The sequence below is a fragment of the Mycteria americana genome, chromosome 2, assembly GCF_035582795.1.
Source record: "Mycteria americana isolate JAX WOST 10 ecotype Jacksonville Zoo and Gardens chromosome 2, USCA_MyAme_1.0, whole genome shotgun sequence".
Classification (NCBI taxonomy): domain Eukaryota; kingdom Metazoa; phylum Chordata; class Aves; order Ciconiiformes; family Ciconiidae; genus Mycteria; species Mycteria americana.
In genome coordinates, this window is record NC_134366.1 from 39,042,244 (window position 1) to 39,058,355 (window position 16,112).

The following is a 16,112-nucleotide window of genomic DNA, read 5'->3' on the forward strand; positions in this document are numbered from 1 at the left end:
ATTATTGCAGAGGCTGCAAGCATATGGGATTTCCCTAAAGCATTTGCTAATGTAAAATGAATTGTCAGCTTTAGAGAAACAGTCTAAATAAGAGAACAGCAGACTCCCCTGTGAAAAGATGTCCAGAGCTTTCCTAAGTTTAGTTCAGTTTTTACTTTGTGAATTCAATTATTTTCCCATCTGTTAATGAGTTATTTTCCTTGGAGTTGTTTAAAAACTCCAATAAAAAGACATTATCTCATAACAGAGAAACCAAAAGTAACCTGATGGCTGTCTTGGAGATCCATGAGAGAGTAAGGATGAAGTTCTGCTTAGCAGACTGAGGACCTCGTGGATGAGATGGAGGAATTCATTTAATCTCTCTGAGGCTTTTAAAATGAGAGTAATAGTACTGACACCTCACCAAGGGGTTGGGAGGATAAACATGGTAATGCAGGTGGGGGAGTCAGATACCACGGGATGGGGCACTGCTGCAAAATGTCCATATTACCACTTTTAACAGGTGAGCAGAAAACAGCTACAAGAGAAAACAAACCTCCCAAGTTTAAGGATGAGACATCAGCCAATGAGCCAGTGTGCTACAGCCACTTACAGAATAGAATAGAATAGACTATAGAATAGACTATTTCAGTTGGAAAGGACCTACAACAATCATCTAGTTCAACTGCCTGAGCAATTCAGGGCTGACCAAGTTAAAGCATATTATTAAGGGCATTGTCCAAATGCCTCTTAAACACTGACAGGCTTAGGGCATCAACCACCACTCTAGGAAGCCTGTTCCAGTGTTTGACCACCCTCTCGGTAAAGAAATGCTTCCTAATGTCCAGTATGAACCTTCCCTGGTGCAGCTTGGAACCACTCCCATGTGTCCTATTACTGGACACCAGGGAGAAGAGATCAGCACCTCCCTCTCCACTTCCCTTCCTCAGGAAGCTGTAGCGAGCAATGAGGTGGCCCCTCAGCCTCCTTTTCTCCAAACCAGACAAACCCAGTGTCCTTAGCAGCTCCTCGTAGGACATTCCTTCCAGCCCCTTCACCAGCTTTATTGCCCTCCTCTGGACGCATTCAAGGACCTTCACATCCTTCTTAAATGGTGGGGCCCAGAACTGCACACAGTACTCCAGGTGAGGCCGCACCAGCGCTGAATACAGCGAGATAATCCCCTCTTCTGGCCGGCTGGTTATGCTGTGTTTGATGCACCCCCGCATGCGGTTTGCCCTCTTGGCTGCCAGGGCACACTGCTGACTCACGTTGAGCCTGCTGTCGACCAGCACCCCCAGGTCCCTTTCTGCAGGGCTGTTCTCCAGCCACTCCTCTTCCAATTTATATTTGTGCCCAGCGTTACTCCATCCTAGGTGCAGAATCCGGCATTTCGACTTGGGAAATTTCATCCCATTAACTATAGCCCAATGCTCCAATCTGTCTAGATCCCTCTGCAAGGCCTCTTGTCCCTCCAGAGAGTCAACAGCACCTCCCAGTTTGGTATCATCAGCAAACTTGCTAATGGTGCATTCAACTTCTGCATCCAGATCATTGATAAAAAGATTAAACAGAAGTGGCGGTAGAATTGAACCGTGAGGAGCACCGCTGGTGACCAGTCACCAGCCAGATGTAGCCCCATTCACTACAATTCTTTGAGCTCTGCCCTTCAGCCAGTTCTTCACCCAGCACATCGTGAACCCACTCATCCCACAGTTGGACAACTTGTCCAGAAGGATGCTGTGAGGGGCAGAACCAAAAGCCTTACTAAAATCCAGAAAATCTACATCCACCACCTTCCCTTCATCCACTAGGCGGGTAACCTTATCATAGAAGGATATCAAATTAGTTAAACAGGACTTTCCCTTTGTGAACCCAGGTTGACTGTGCTGTCTGATTGCATTATTCTTTAAATGTCTTTCAGTAGTACCCAGTACAATCTTCTCCATAATTTTTCCAGGAACTGAGGTTAGACTAACAGGTCTGTAGTTCCCTGGGTCTCCCCTCACACTCTTTGTGTAGATTGGAATGACATTGGCTAGCTACCAGTCATCAGGCATATCCCCAGACTCCCAAGACCTTTGGCAGATGATCGAGAGGGGTTCTGCCATAACATCTACTTCTTCCTCTTAACTTATGTGCTGCTGAAGACAGATTTGAGTCATTCCAGTTAGGACAGCCTCAACTCCTTGTGCTTTGTATTCCCCGTTAGCTAGGTACCCCGAAAGATTCACAGGTGGCAAGAAGAAATATGGGCACCAGGGTAGGTGGGCTGACAGGCAGCCACAAAGCTATGTCAGATTCACTCCAGTCTCGAGCCAGGCCCGCAGTCAGATGAGCTTTGCCATGCACAGCATGTCACTGGAGGCAATGGGCCCCATCAAGGATCAAGGAGGTCTTCACCTTGTCCATAGGTCTAAGTGTCAGCAAGAGGATGGGAACAGAGGGTGACGACTGACGATGCTGAGCAGGACTCCTAGGGTCAGCGGCTTCCCCGGGCAGCAGAGCTCTTGCTGCACGCCTGCTCCCATGGTGCGAAGGCAATAGTGATTTCTGAACAGATGCATTAGTGGGGAGAAGAGAAGGGTTTGCTGAGTAATAACCACATGGTTATTACTTTCTAAGCTCATCCATAGTCCCCATGGTAATGGCCTCTTTGGGGGTCAGATTGCTCCAGCAGACATTAATTTTATGGTGCATTTTACTAATTATTAACCTCCTTATTCTTCTGAGCCAGATTCTTCCATTCCAAACCACCTGCCAAATGACAGCATGTTCCACGCCGCTGTGAGCTGTGTGCTCCCATGCCGAGACTGTTGTTATTCTGTACCACACCCTTCTGTAATGTTAGAATTCATTTCATGCTTTTCAGCTACCATTTTGATACACAGGAGCCCAATGAATTATGCTTTCGTAGAATGAATGAATGGGTATTAGTTTTGTAGGAAGTTGCAAAGAACAGAGAGAAGTATTGGATCAAGGCTAAAAGTAGAAATCACCTTCTGATAGGTATCGTTCTGAGAAAGAGAGATATTTTATCAAGTTGTAGCTGTGTTGCCTCAACTACTACAAAAATGACACTATTATTCTTGTGTTGGTCCCATGAAGGTTTCTTCATATCAAACTTGCTAGAGTTATAGCTTAAGCAGAGTAGGGGTTTGGCTGTGGTTTCATTCTGTTAGCTGTCCTACGTTTGTCTTCATTATGGATACGTGATTAGCATTCTCTAAAAAAAAAATTAATCTCCATTTTAATATATGTTCATTTTCTTTCTTATGTCCCTAGGCAGGGCAGTGAAATCCTGCTAAAGAATGATGCTTAGACAGTTACTGAGATATAACCTAACAGATTTCAGGGTTAAGAGCTACCTAGTAAGAGCCAGTTAATTATCCCACGTGATATTATTAGTGACGTAATGGCAACCTTTATAATTAATATCTGCCAGAGATAGACAGAAGATATTGTTGTTCTGAAAATGTGCTCTGACTGCCCAAAGACTGACTGCTGCATTCTGAAAACAAAATGGCTCACTAATTATTCAGGAGAAAATGACCAGATGAGGGGAAAGAGGAAAAGAAGAAATCTATAGTTACGTTTTTCTGCCTGTGTAGCAGAGTCGACTGGGAGAGTTAAGAAACAAGAATTTTTAATGCTGGATGAAAAAGGAGAGAAGTGGAATAAGGAAAGCTTTTGGTGTCCAGAAACATAAATAACAAATCTTTGAAGTCCCGAAAAGTGTTGTATGTGAGAAAATGAAAAGCCTTTGATGAGACGTTGACATTAAAAGGGATCTCTCGGGCCTCTGCACTCAGACATCTTGCTAAAGAGGCAGCGTGCCCGGCCCCGGTGGACCGGGAGCAGCTGGCATCCCTCGGCAGCCATCTCCCGGAGGCAGCCTGGGGATGCTGGTGGGGACAGGGCCAGCGGCCAGCGGCCAGCGGCCAGCGGTCCTGCGTGGTGCTGGCTGGTGACCCTGTGCGGCACTGGCGGCTGCAGCCTCTGCAGCTGCCGTAGCCCTGAGACTCCAACGCCCGGTGCGGACAGAGGGTTGGAGATTTTACCAGTGAACATATGGACTTAATACAAGCTGATTTTAAAAGTTAGTCAGAATGTGCAGGGTGGCTTATTTATTTTTAGAAGGTTATTTTTTAAAAATAATTTTTCTGCTCCTGCGAGAGAGATTCCCTGACTGTGCAACATAAAGCTGGGAATAAATTCGGCTTTATGCAAAAATGTTATCAGATGCACAGAATAATTACACATAAAATTGCCACTTTAATTGACACAAGTCAGCTGGGGGAGGGAGCAAACTCTTCTTCGCAGTTTGTGGCGAGATTCTAGACAGAAAAGAGACCTCGCAAGACGATAGTATCATTTTAATTGAGACAGACAGAGGTGTTAGGCAAACACATGTTAATTGCCGCAATTGAAATTCAGGGCTCAGTCTGACAAAGCGCTGAGTACGTCCACTCCCTGGAGTCAAAAGGAAGCACCTTGGAGGTTTGGGCCTTTGCCAGAACAAGAGGGTTACTTTTGAGTCAACAATTCAGGTTTCCAGACTGTTCCAGACTGTGCCAGAGCCGCGGCAGCAACGTGAGCAGCGGCAGCGGCTCCTGCCGTGCGTGAGCAATGGGACCGTGGGTCGGGCTCCCCGGCCCGAGCCCAGTCCCGAGCCCTGGGCCCGGGCACCACAGAGAGGCGGGAAAGCAATCCAAAAGCTGGCTATTCCCAGGCAGCTGAACGTTCAGTCTGGTGCTGGTTCCTGACAGGAACGTGGGCATGTGTTTCATCTGCCCAGGAGTCGGAGCACAGACTCCGTGGGGCCGCCCCCACCATGCCCCTTTTCTGTAATGGCACGGGCCAGTTGCTCCCAGGAGCAGGATCAATACTCTCCTGCACTTGCAAATGCATAAATACATATCTTTCCATAGTTTCATAGTCGCGGGACTGGATGTGGTGTGCTTCTGCTGTCAAAGCCAGGCTGCTGGAAAAAAGGGAGTACAGCATCCCCGGGGGTCAAATGGAAATGCCTGAGAAGGGGAATATCCCTTCTCCACGCAGTGCAGGGATACCAAAATGCAAGCTGGGGTTCAGGTACCTAAATGCTTTCTTTTGCCCCGAACTGAGGGGCACCGAGGTCTGCTGGCCTTGCACTATCCCAGCCCATGGCTTCCCAGCTCCGCTCAGGTGCAAAGAGCGCTGCGGCTCCCGTCTCCAGAGGGGGAAAGCGTGAGACAGAGATGGAGGAGCCTGTGAACTAGAAATGTCCTAAAATTTTGGAGGCAATTTAAAAAAAAAAGAAAGAAAAAGAGAGACAGAAATAAGGCCCCTACAGTCCTCTGCTTTGATTAAAACAGTTGCTGAGAGAAACTTGACATTTCAGGTTTGAAATAGGTGGTGGCAGAGAAAGTACCTCAGTGAAATGTTTTTAATAACTGTAAGGGGAAAAATATTTTCCCTCCTAATATTCAGAGGATCGTTTCAAAAAAATCTCCCCTTTGACCACGGCAAGGATCTGCCAGCAGCTAATTTCAGTGGCATCTGGCGCAGCCTTTTGACTTGAGCCTGTTGCAGACCTCGCCGGGGAGCAGGACGAGCGTGTGAGATTTCCCTTCCCCTTTCAGCATCCCCCTCCAAAACTTTCCCCCCTCACCACCCCCTGCCAAACCTCTTCTTCCTCGCCAGGTTTCGCCGGCAGCGCAGCAGATGCAGCCCACGCAGACGATACAGCCGCCACAGCCGACCGGAGGTCGCCGGAGGAGGGTGGTGGATGAAGACCCGGATGAGAGGAGGCGGAAATTTCTGGAAAGGAACCGAGCCGCCGCCACGCGCTGCAGACAGAAGAGGAAGGTCTGGGTGATGTCACTGGAAAAGAAAGCAGAAGAGCTCACCCAGACAAACATGCAGCTTCAGGTGCGAGCCACTGTCTGCACCCCCGAGGACACAGAGGGGCTCTTTGTGCTCGGAGGGGCTGGCGGTGCCGGCGAGCCCTCGCCGCCTTCGGGGCTGCCCCCGCACAGCTGGCTCCGAGCGGGAGCCCAGCATAATCAAAGTCGATTAATCAAGATGTGTGTGCTTCAATTAAAGAAATAATTGCATTTTAGCGGGATAAGCCAGGAAAAAGCTGTCTTGGGATTTAGAAGCCTTCGCTAGACGGAGTTGTATTTATTTTCTTTTCTTGTCACCGCTTTTTGTGGGGATTTTTTTTGGAAGTGCCATTAACTCGGCTGTAAAAGACTTCAGAGCAGGGCATGTAGCTAAACCCTCATTCAAAGCCAGCGAGATAGGAGCGTAAATAGATCGGTCTACCAGTAAGGAAAAGAACGAAGTGGATGGATGAAAATACCCTGAATTAATATAATAAGAGCCCTCCTTATGGTGCTGCCCTTCTTATGGTGGGCACAGTACTTCTGCCCCATCCAGAGGTGTGCCCGTGTCCTGCCGAGAGCAGAAAGACCATGCGTGTAATGGCACTGCCCTAAAACATACTGCCCCAAAACACAGAGGTGTGAGCGGAGCGGAGCCGTAGGTGACACGCTGTAGGTGACAGCAGCCCTGCCACCAAGCCGCCCAGCGTGGCAGGCTGCCATTTCCCCCCACGGGTCTGGCCCCCCCATCCTGATGCAGAGAGCCAGAGTATTTCCTGAGCGGATTAAAACACTGCCTAAAGTATCTCTGGTGCTGTGAAGGGTTAGTTCGCTTGTCAGTTTACGTCATCAAATCTGGAAGCCAAATTGCCTTCAGAAGAAGTTATAAAATAATGCCGTGGACAAATGTTAACATAAACCCAGCACACGAGCACCGAGTGCCATTTTTGCTCAGTTCTTCTGAAGTTGTGGAGCAGTGTCTCTGTTCTTGGGTTTAAACTTTGCAGAAGAGCCTGGTTTAAGCTTTGTGGCAAACCCAACCCTCTCTTTCTTTTCTAGAACGAGGTTTCCATGCTGAAAAATGAGGTAGCACAGCTGAAACAGTTATTGTTAACACATAAAGACTGTCCGATAACAGCTATGCAGAAAGAATCGCAAGGATATCTAAGTAAGTAGCTGGTATGTTTGCACTGTCTCCACACTCTTCACAGGAAAGCAAAGTTTCTAATTCTTCCCTCCAGAACCCCTTCTTGGTCATATTCTCACTTGAACCTGTCTTCTCAAACATCATCCGAGCCATCCAATCTCCTGCCCTTATTTGTCCAGCCCCGCTCAAAACCAAAAAAGCCCTGGTTTGCATCCCACCCAGCAGAGCTAGCCTTCCCCACCCCTCCCTTCGGCAAGGAGATGCACACGGATGGACGCTCGCTCCCCTGTGGAGGATCCCGCTTGAACTCACAGCTCCAAACCTGCAAGAGTCCTCCTGGGCGCAGCGCTGCCAGCACCTTAAAATAACTCCTAAAAGGAAAGTTAAAAAGGAAAGCATTACAGTCCCCTCCAGCGAAAATGGTACTGTGCTCTGACAGTGGCACAGACCAGGCGTGGCGCAGGTTTTCAAGGTTCGTTAACTCTTTTTTAACTCTTATGTTTCTTTTTTTTTTTTTTTTTTTCAAAAAATCTCATCTAATGGAGACATTGAATGTCTAGTTGATGCATTTTATGAGTGTGGTAATTTAGGCACAAATTCTTTGCTTGGCCCTAGAACAGCTCAGAAGAGCCTCAGGGTTAATATTTGCTAAATTGCAGCATTCTCTTAAAATAGAGCTCATTTCTGTCTCCTCTGCATCACTATGCATCTGGCTCTTTAACAGTACTCAAAGAAAAAAATACATAATTGCATTACATGCCTATCAACTGTTGCTTGAATTAGATTTTCTGTGCTGCAGTGCACTGCACTCTAATTTTGATTCCTGCTGCAGCGAATAAAGCATTTTAAGCATCCCAACTGATTTTATAGACCTTACGATATCGGACTTTTTATCCTGACATTGGTTTCATAATCATTAAGCTCTTGGACTTTTTTCAAGGTCCCAGCTCCTGCAGTCAGGTTGATATGAGAGAAGCTGGCTTAAAAAAAATAACAAAAACTGCAAAAGATCAGAAGACAGTGTTGGATAACTGTGTGTTTTGAAATCCTGGGACTTGTGCGTGCCTCTGGTTGTTAGTATTGCTGCCGTAGTAGTACATCCCTTTTCCAGGAGCGTCACCCAGCCTGGGCATGTTACTCGGATGGGTAATTGAGTGTGTGTTGTCTCTGTCCCCTCATCCCCTCCCCAGGTCCCGAGAGCAGTCCTCCCGCGAGCCCAGTCCCAGCTTGCTCCCAGCAGCAAGTCATCCAGCACAACACCATCACGACCTCCTCCTCCGTCAGCGACGTCGTGGGAAGCTCCACTCTCACCCAGCTCGCCAGCCACAGAACAGACATCAACCCCATCCTTTAAAAGTGGTTGATCAGAAACTGCTAGGGGAGTGTGGTAGCGTATCAAAGCGTCCTCTGTGCTAAGAACATTTGCAACCGTAACTCAAGCCTGGAAGATTCCTCAGTTCTTGAAAGACTCTGGCTTTCATTTTTATAGTTATTAAAATGTCTTTTATACTTAGTTACATAAAAGGGAGTTATGCAATTAATACGCTATCAGCTTGAGAAATGCTTTGGTGCTTTCTCCAGTTTTTTTGGTACCAGTTACTTGTTTATAAACCTAACTGTTTCTGTACATAGTCACGTTTCCTTCTCACCAATCTAGCCTGAAGCCTCAGAAATACAGAGTTGTGTTAAACTGCAGCTTGTTAGCCAACGTGAGGCATGAAAAGTATTAAACAGAGTCATATGTAGGTAACTAGGAGTAATTAGGCTATAAATATTGAGAGAGGGCATCTGCTGACAGCATAATAAAAAATGAGTTAGCGTTGTGCTATCAGCAGACCCCGTCTTGCATTCAGAGCCTCTTTCAAAGCGGTTATATAGGATGTGGCTATCAGGACAAAATCAAGCCCAAATAACGTGCTCTTTTCTCTAGCCCTCCCCCTTCTCCTCTCTCTCCTACCCTGCCCTTTTTCTCCTCCAGTTATTCTTACACCTTCCTTTTCCCTTTCCAAACCCTTTTCATCCTTCAGCTTTTTTTTCCTGCTTTTTTTCATTCCAAGGCTGTCTCGCTTCCCTCTCTTTTTCTGGAAGAACGGTGATGAACAAGCAAAAACTTCAAGCCCACCTAAAAACTGTCGGCGCGGCTGCTGCTTTCACTAGCTCTTCACTCGCAGCTGGGCTGTGCCGAGTGCTTGGCTTTTAAAAAATAGAAATGCTCCTGATTTAGTGTTTTTAATAAACAGCGAAAGGCGAAAGCAGTGCAGCCCCAGGTGAAGCAGGATTGAGAGCCAGCTGTGTTGATGCTAGCAGCCCCGAAAGCTTCTGCGGCGCGGTACAGGCGTAGCAAGCAACACCTGAGGATCACAGCAATTCTTTTGCGCTGCCAGTCATTAACATAGAAAAATCCATGTAGTATATAATAATTCGGAAAAGTTCTGTTCCCTAACCCGGTTGCGTTGTTCTAGCAACGAAAGCTAACAGCCTCAGGTTTCACGGGCTATAAATGAGAAATAAATCAGCGTAGCGGTTCTGACCAGTTGGAAAAATGCCATTTTTAATTCCCAGGGAAAGACCTGCTCCCTGCAGGCGTTCCTTTAAGCATCCACGGACCGATCCTGAGCTGGCAGACAGCAGTGTAGCTTCACTGACTTTAATGGCACTTAACGCCCGTTTACCGCGGGTAAGGAATTGTCTCATTAGGACGCTAAATAATTTTTAGAAGGCGTGCAGCCGCTAAAAAGCGCTGCAAGAATGGCAAATCCCACTGCGCTCTGGATAAAATTCAGCCCTGCAAAGAGGGTCTGGAAAAGAGCCTTATGCCACAATTAAGGTTTTTGTTTGGACTCTGGGCCTGCCCCTCAGCGCGGCTGATTTGCATCCCCGAGTGGTACCAGTGATTGATGGGAAAATCAGACGGAGATGATGCCAGTTAATTACGCTGCCTTGCTGTATACTGGGACCTGATTTTGCTCTCAGATCTGTCAGTGGCAAAACCTCCTGCTGCTTACCCGGGGAGCGGGCTCCGAGCTGGTGATAAATGGTCAAACATTTTGAGCTGCATCTTTAACAGCAAAAGCTAATTCACGTTATTCCCAGCAAATCCTCTAGCCCTGAACACGCTTTGTTCTGAAGCGAAGTTCTCCTCCTCCAAGACTGTGTCTTGGGTTTTTAGAGGAGTCGTGGGTTTTTAAAGGGTGGCTTTTCTCCATGCGGGAGGGAGAGTGAAACAACTGAAGCGTGAGGCACTGTAAGGAACAGGGCCTGCCTGGAAGGGAGAGCAAAATTCTGAGGATCATTCATTTCCGAATTAGTTCTTATCTTGGTAGCTAACTTTTTATCAGTATTCTTTAACGGCTCGCTTTCCATTTATGCAAATACATTCAAAAGAAGATGATTTTTAATGTACAGTGTAAATCTTGACTTGATTATATAGTCTAAGAACCAAAAAAAAATTACGAAAAAATACAAATGTAAAGGATTTTCTATTATATTTTAGACAAACATATACTTTTAAAGTGTTTTAAATACTGAATCTATAATTTTTTTTAACCTCCAGTTGTAATAGCTAAATGGTTTTGCTTCATCACGGCTCCCAAGGGAACTTTTTTCAAATATGCAGTCGAGCAAAATGTTCCAGCTGAGTATCCACTATGTAAAAAACCCCAAATAAGCACTTCCCCTGTGTCTGAATGTCATCATTCACCATGAAGAAGAAAATGCCATTGCAGGGTTAATTTAAAAAACTTTCCCTCTATATGGGTAGCACTTACATACATTAAAAAATAAAAATCAAAGTTGTTGGTAATATTAGAATACCCAGTTGAGCTACACTGCACTAGAATTACGGTTTAGCTTCATTTTATTCAGTCTTCTCAATTAAAATATTTAGCTGTTAAACTGAAAGCCTCTACATTAAAAAGAAAAAAAAAAGCAAAAAAATACAAAAACCTTGCCTAAGTTTTGTTAAATTCAGCAACTTGACAGTTTGACTGATGTGTATTATATATAGCTCAATTATTTCTTTTTTTAATGCTAACTAGGCAAGCCAACCACACATGTTGGCCTAAATGTATAATTACAATGAAATGTCTCCTCTCTATACTATTGGCCTTTAGGTATAATCCTTGCTAGTGATGTGGAAATAAGTAAAGGATGAAAAGCTATTTGCTATTGCTTCTTGTAACTCTGTCGCAGGTTCACAGGCCAAGACAACATGCAGCATATTTATATCGGCTATATCATCAGTAAAAGGACCAACCGTACCAGGCACCTTATATTATTCATCAAATTCGCTTCCACATTAAAAAGCTCTTGTTTTCCAGGGGAGTGATCCTGCAGCCTTTCCTCAAGCTGCCGCTCCAGCCAGGCACTGGAGGCTGCCTGAGCAAGGGCTGCGGGAGAAGCCCCTGCCCCTCTGTCCCCGGGATGTCCCTCTGCTGCGCGGTCGGTGGCAGCAGCCTCTTCCTAAGCACGTCACTCTAAATGCACTTCCCGGGCTCTTTGCGTCGAGGAGAAATCCTGCTTTTCCACGAGCTACTACTGGAGACTGCTCCGCTTTCCTCCTGCCCCGCAAACGCAGCCCGTCGCTGGGCTCGCCGGGCTCCGTGCCCCATCCCGCTGCTGGTGGACGACTCGGACCGCTTCCCTCGCCCGCTCTCCCGGGCACTAGCAGGGCGGCGAGCCTCAGCCAGCGCCTCGCTCGGGAGGAGGTATTTCTGTGGACGGCATCTCTCGTCGTGCGACATCAGAAGCACGCTGGAAATCTCAGCCACGGACAACTGCAATACTTTGATCGGAAAGCAACGATGCTGTGATCCGGTTCCTTCATCCCCGCCCCCCCTTCCCCGAGTCAATTTATGCAAGCCATATTCATAACGCTGCCTGTGGGAGACAAGTAGTTTGTGTGCTATCATGGTGTGTTTTATAAGGACGACGATGATGATGATGATTTATGGAGAATTTCACGCTGTCGGGAGTTAATTCCTGCTACGAAGCTAAATGTCTGCTGCCCATCTTCTGAATAGTGGAAAGTCAATGGTTCAGTGCCTCAGTGCGTGTGGATTTAGTGTGTTAACTGACTCTGTCCTGTTAACTAACAAGCCAGCTATAACTGTTGTTAAATGCCCAACTTTTGAGGATTCATATTTTTTTAAGCAACAATATTTAGTGTTGAAAACTAGCCTTTTAGTTTAGGCAAAATGTGCTTTTTAGCAGCTAATACCTTTTTTAAAAAAAAAGCGTATAGAGTGAATTTATGAAAATTCATGAGGACCAAAGCAATTTTAAAACAGGAATCTATTAATTTAGTATTCACATAGAATTTTATAAAGTATTTATTAATAAATGTTATTTTAACACATTCCATTTGAACAGTATTCTTGTACAGAATCTGTTTGTTTGTTTTTTTTAAGTTACAATATTAGTTTTGCAATAAACTACTCTAGGTGTGTGTGCATCTTAATCTTTCAGGGTCTCAAGCAGAAGTCATCCATCTAAGATGGAAAAGCTTGCTGAGGTCAGTTGTACAGAAATTCCTAGAATTAAATGTTTTCCTTAAAGCAGCATCTGCTTTTTTTTTCTTGTTTCTTTTTTTTTTTTTTTTTTGGTAGCAACGAAACAAATTATGAACCTTCAGTTGTTTCCTTTGTATTGGAAAATATGCTCTCTCATTTTAGAAAGCATGGGTCAACATATAACTGGAAAGCCTGTCTTTTTTTTTTTCTCCTTTTTTTTTTAAGGCTGATTTTATACATCACCACATAAGATCTAACCCCATCCTTGTTTCTTTTCTAATATCACATAGTGAGTTGCACTATACTGCCTTATCATTGCCTCTTCTGTCCTCTTACTAAGCAGTGTTCCTTAGATTTAGACCATTGAAACTCCATTATACATCAGAGAAAATTACTGAAGGGGGAAGAAGAGAAAAAGATTGATCTGTAGACATAATAAAAACTAAACTGTGCCTATAAAACAAAACCAGTTACAACTAATTAGTATCTTATTTCTACGTTTCAATTATTTATATTATTTTAAAATTGCACTTTAGCTCTCACTCTCTTTCTTGCTCTCCCTTGTTGAATCATTTATAAATACTCTTGTAAAACATTTGCACCAGATACATTTATATGCTTTCACTGGTGGCATATCTACAACTTGTCTCTCATACCTGCCCGATCGGAGAAGCTGAGAACAGCCAGTCTGCAGTGTGACTTAGATTTCACACCCTCTTCATGACAGCATATAAATGTTTTATTATGCAAAGTGTGTGAGGCAGCATCTAAGCTACATTTATAATCTCTCATCCCGAGAACCAAAGTGTCCTGTATATCGTAAGGTCAGGAGACTGGCTCTGTTGTGCATTGTCATGCACTTTGACTGTTGTCCAACCCACGGTAGCTGCGAAGCTGCAGTGATAACAGTGGCCATACTATGTATTAGAGTTCTGAATCAATAAAATATGTTGCCTTATAACTTGACTAGGGACAGCACCTTTAAAAAAAAAAGAATAAGAAAAGAGACTAAAAACTTCTAAGGACAAACAAAAGCAATAAAATCTCAAGTGATCTGAACACCAAAAAAAAAAAAAGTTGTTCAATTTTTCATCGTCTGAAGTAATCATCTTACTGCAAAGACAAAAGAGACTGTTTACATCTGTAACCTCTTTTTTTCAGAGCTTACAGTTATCTCAGTTTTATCAGTGGCTTTACACTTAAGAGCTAAATTGCTTACCATTATTGGTTTTCCATAGCTTTCAAAATGACTTTATAGCAAATCCTAAACTGCATGAGGCCAAAAATGTCAGTGTTCATACACACTCACAGACAAGATTGATTCTCTAAGTGGAAATCTGATCTTTTCCCAGGCTCTCTTTGGACTGGAATCAATCATTGCAACTCGCTATATTTAGACCGATGTGTAATACCTGGGATTCAGGATCTCCAGTTCTGTATTTACGCAAATGAAATGTTAGCATGTTGAGTTTCACCTGGTGGAACTGTTACCGAAGCCCACCGTAATGCCATCATGCCATCTGATGCCATGAGACTCTTAGACCCAAATGTCTTTTTTGACTAAAAATCTCTGTGACAGCCTTCGAATAAAGACTGAAAGCTCCTTCTGGCTTTGCCGAAACTGCAGCAATGTCAGGAAGCGAAGGAGGGGGGAGGGCTGATAGGGCATTTCAAGGGAAATGTTTTCCTTGCTGGAATTTAGGAAATTCCAGAGAAATTTTCCCCCCACCCCTCGGAGCTGAGATTGCAAAGAGATCCCTGTCAGAGACAACCTTTACCATGCTTCCAAAAGACAAAATATTTTGCACAAAAGGTGTATTCACTCTTCCGAATAAGAATAATTGCCACTGAGAGTTTTGCCAAGGACTTTATCATTGGGACCCCAGTGTTTCCCAGCCCATGGCCGTGAGCTCTGTACCCCTCTCTAACAGCTCCATTCAAACACTAGGTTAGCACTCATCGCTGAACGTTGCTTCTTCGGACTATTGCCATTGTCCTGGTTTTAAGGAACTTTTAGCACTGCTTGGAGTAAGCCTAAACTATCGAAGTTTATATATAAATATATATATATTATATTAAAAAAAGGTGCTGTCACAGTAAGTTTTGGGCTTGAGGTTTTTTTGTATTGTATGCAAAGGTTTTGTGTTTGTTTGTCTGTTTGTTTTATTCTGTAAAGCAACCACCTTCCTTACTGGAGGGAGATAATTTTTTTTTTTTTTTGGTACATAAGTGTAAATACTTGCTGCAGCATTTAATATGTTTAATTTTATGTTAAGCTTTTTGTTGCATTGTGAACCCATTATTGTTACAAATGGACAATGAGTTCATTGAGACTGTTCAACTAGGTCAGATTTTTACATCTCTTTCTAGCTAGAAGAGACAGGAATTTTGTGCATTTGTACAAATGTTAATAATATCACGGCAATTCCAATATAATAAAGCACTCAAATACAAATAGTTCCAGTAGTTTGGCTGTGTCTATACCCCGGACATTTTACGGTACGGATAACTCCTGCAATTAAACCAAGCTACTCTTCAGTGATTTCTATTCTGAGCTGCATCCCTCATCTCTCCCAAAATCGGAGGACGACCACGATGCTGGGCATCCTCCTGTCTGGCCGTAGGAGCGAGGGGCTGTGCAGACCTTACGGCCCACCTTTGCCCTCCGGCAGCCGAGGTAACATTGCAAGAACAAGTTCTCTGAACCTCTTCCACGCAGGGAGGCTGCAAAGCCTCAAACAAAAGGACTTAGGTGGTGGAGCCTGACGTGAGGCCTCCGCATAAGGATGAGACAAGCTGTTATTTTACTTTTCCTTGCAGCTGGAGTGTGCTTATATCAAAATACACTCTATGCTTGTTATCCCGCCAACCTCGCCTCTTGCCAAAAGCTGCCTGGAAATGGATTTCCTGCTGGGCTAATTAGCTCTAATTGTGATGCCCCTGTTATCTTGCCAACCTCATTTCTCACTATAAATTGGTCCAATACAGACCTTGGCACAATAATGCGTAAACTGTAATCCAAAGTTAGTCAGGATGAACCCTTCTCTCCAGCGGAAAAGCCAGCTTTAGATTAGCGCAACTTGATGACCTTGCTGGAGTGATGGCCTGACCCGATGGGGTCCGAGACCCGAGAGGTGCAGCCTTGGCTACGGGGACCAGCCCACCCGCAAGCGCTCGGTGCTGGTGTCACGCTGCAGGACACCAGCCCTGTGCCGCATGACCGTGCTTCTCCCTTGGAGGCCCTGGCACGGGCACCGCTTCTGCTGCTCTCCCCCTGGTTTTCAGAAGGCTAAATCTGGCCAAGAGCATTCACCCTCCTAAAATGGGTAGGAAAAAGGCAGAGCCATGCCCCTGTTCCCATTCTCCCTTTGTAAAACCTGGAAGATGGGGCAGTGGGCACGCATGACTCCCTGTTTAAGGCGGTACAGTAGACATTTTCCCCAAACATCACGGCATGGCGTTAGCTGGACCCATTTCTGAGGCCATATACTCCTGCAACGCCTTTAAAGCAGGGCTGCCATGCCACAGCTTAACTCGTATTTATACACCAGGGCTCTTGCTCTGGGACCAAATACTGGAAGAGGATCATCATGTCTGTAAAAATAGATG

At 45.0% G+C, this 16,112-nt stretch overlaps 1 protein-coding gene across 11 annotated transcripts in view; it reads left to right on the forward strand.

Moving 5' to 3' along the window:
* Positions 1-14,954, forward strand: part of CREB5 (cAMP responsive element binding protein 5) — a 263,313-nt gene extending 248,359 nt beyond the window's left edge. For 10 of the 11 annotated variants that reach the window (XM_075493075.1, XM_075493084.1, XM_075493080.1 and 7 more), the window contains 4 exons: positions 5,665-5,892; positions 6,906-7,014; positions 7,173-7,465; positions 8,184-8,320. In XM_075493075.1, coding sequence (XP_075349190.1) covers positions 5,665-5,892; positions 6,906-7,014; positions 7,173-7,429 — 594 coding nt within the window. In that variant the 3' untranslated portion in view covers positions 7,430-7,465; positions 8,184-8,320. Of the gene's footprint in view, positions 1-5,664; positions 5,893-6,905; positions 7,015-7,172; positions 7,466-8,183 lie in introns of all 11 variants that reach the window. The other variant, XM_075493077.1, reaches the window with a different exon arrangement.
* Positions 14,955-16,112: the final 1,158 nt, after the last annotated feature.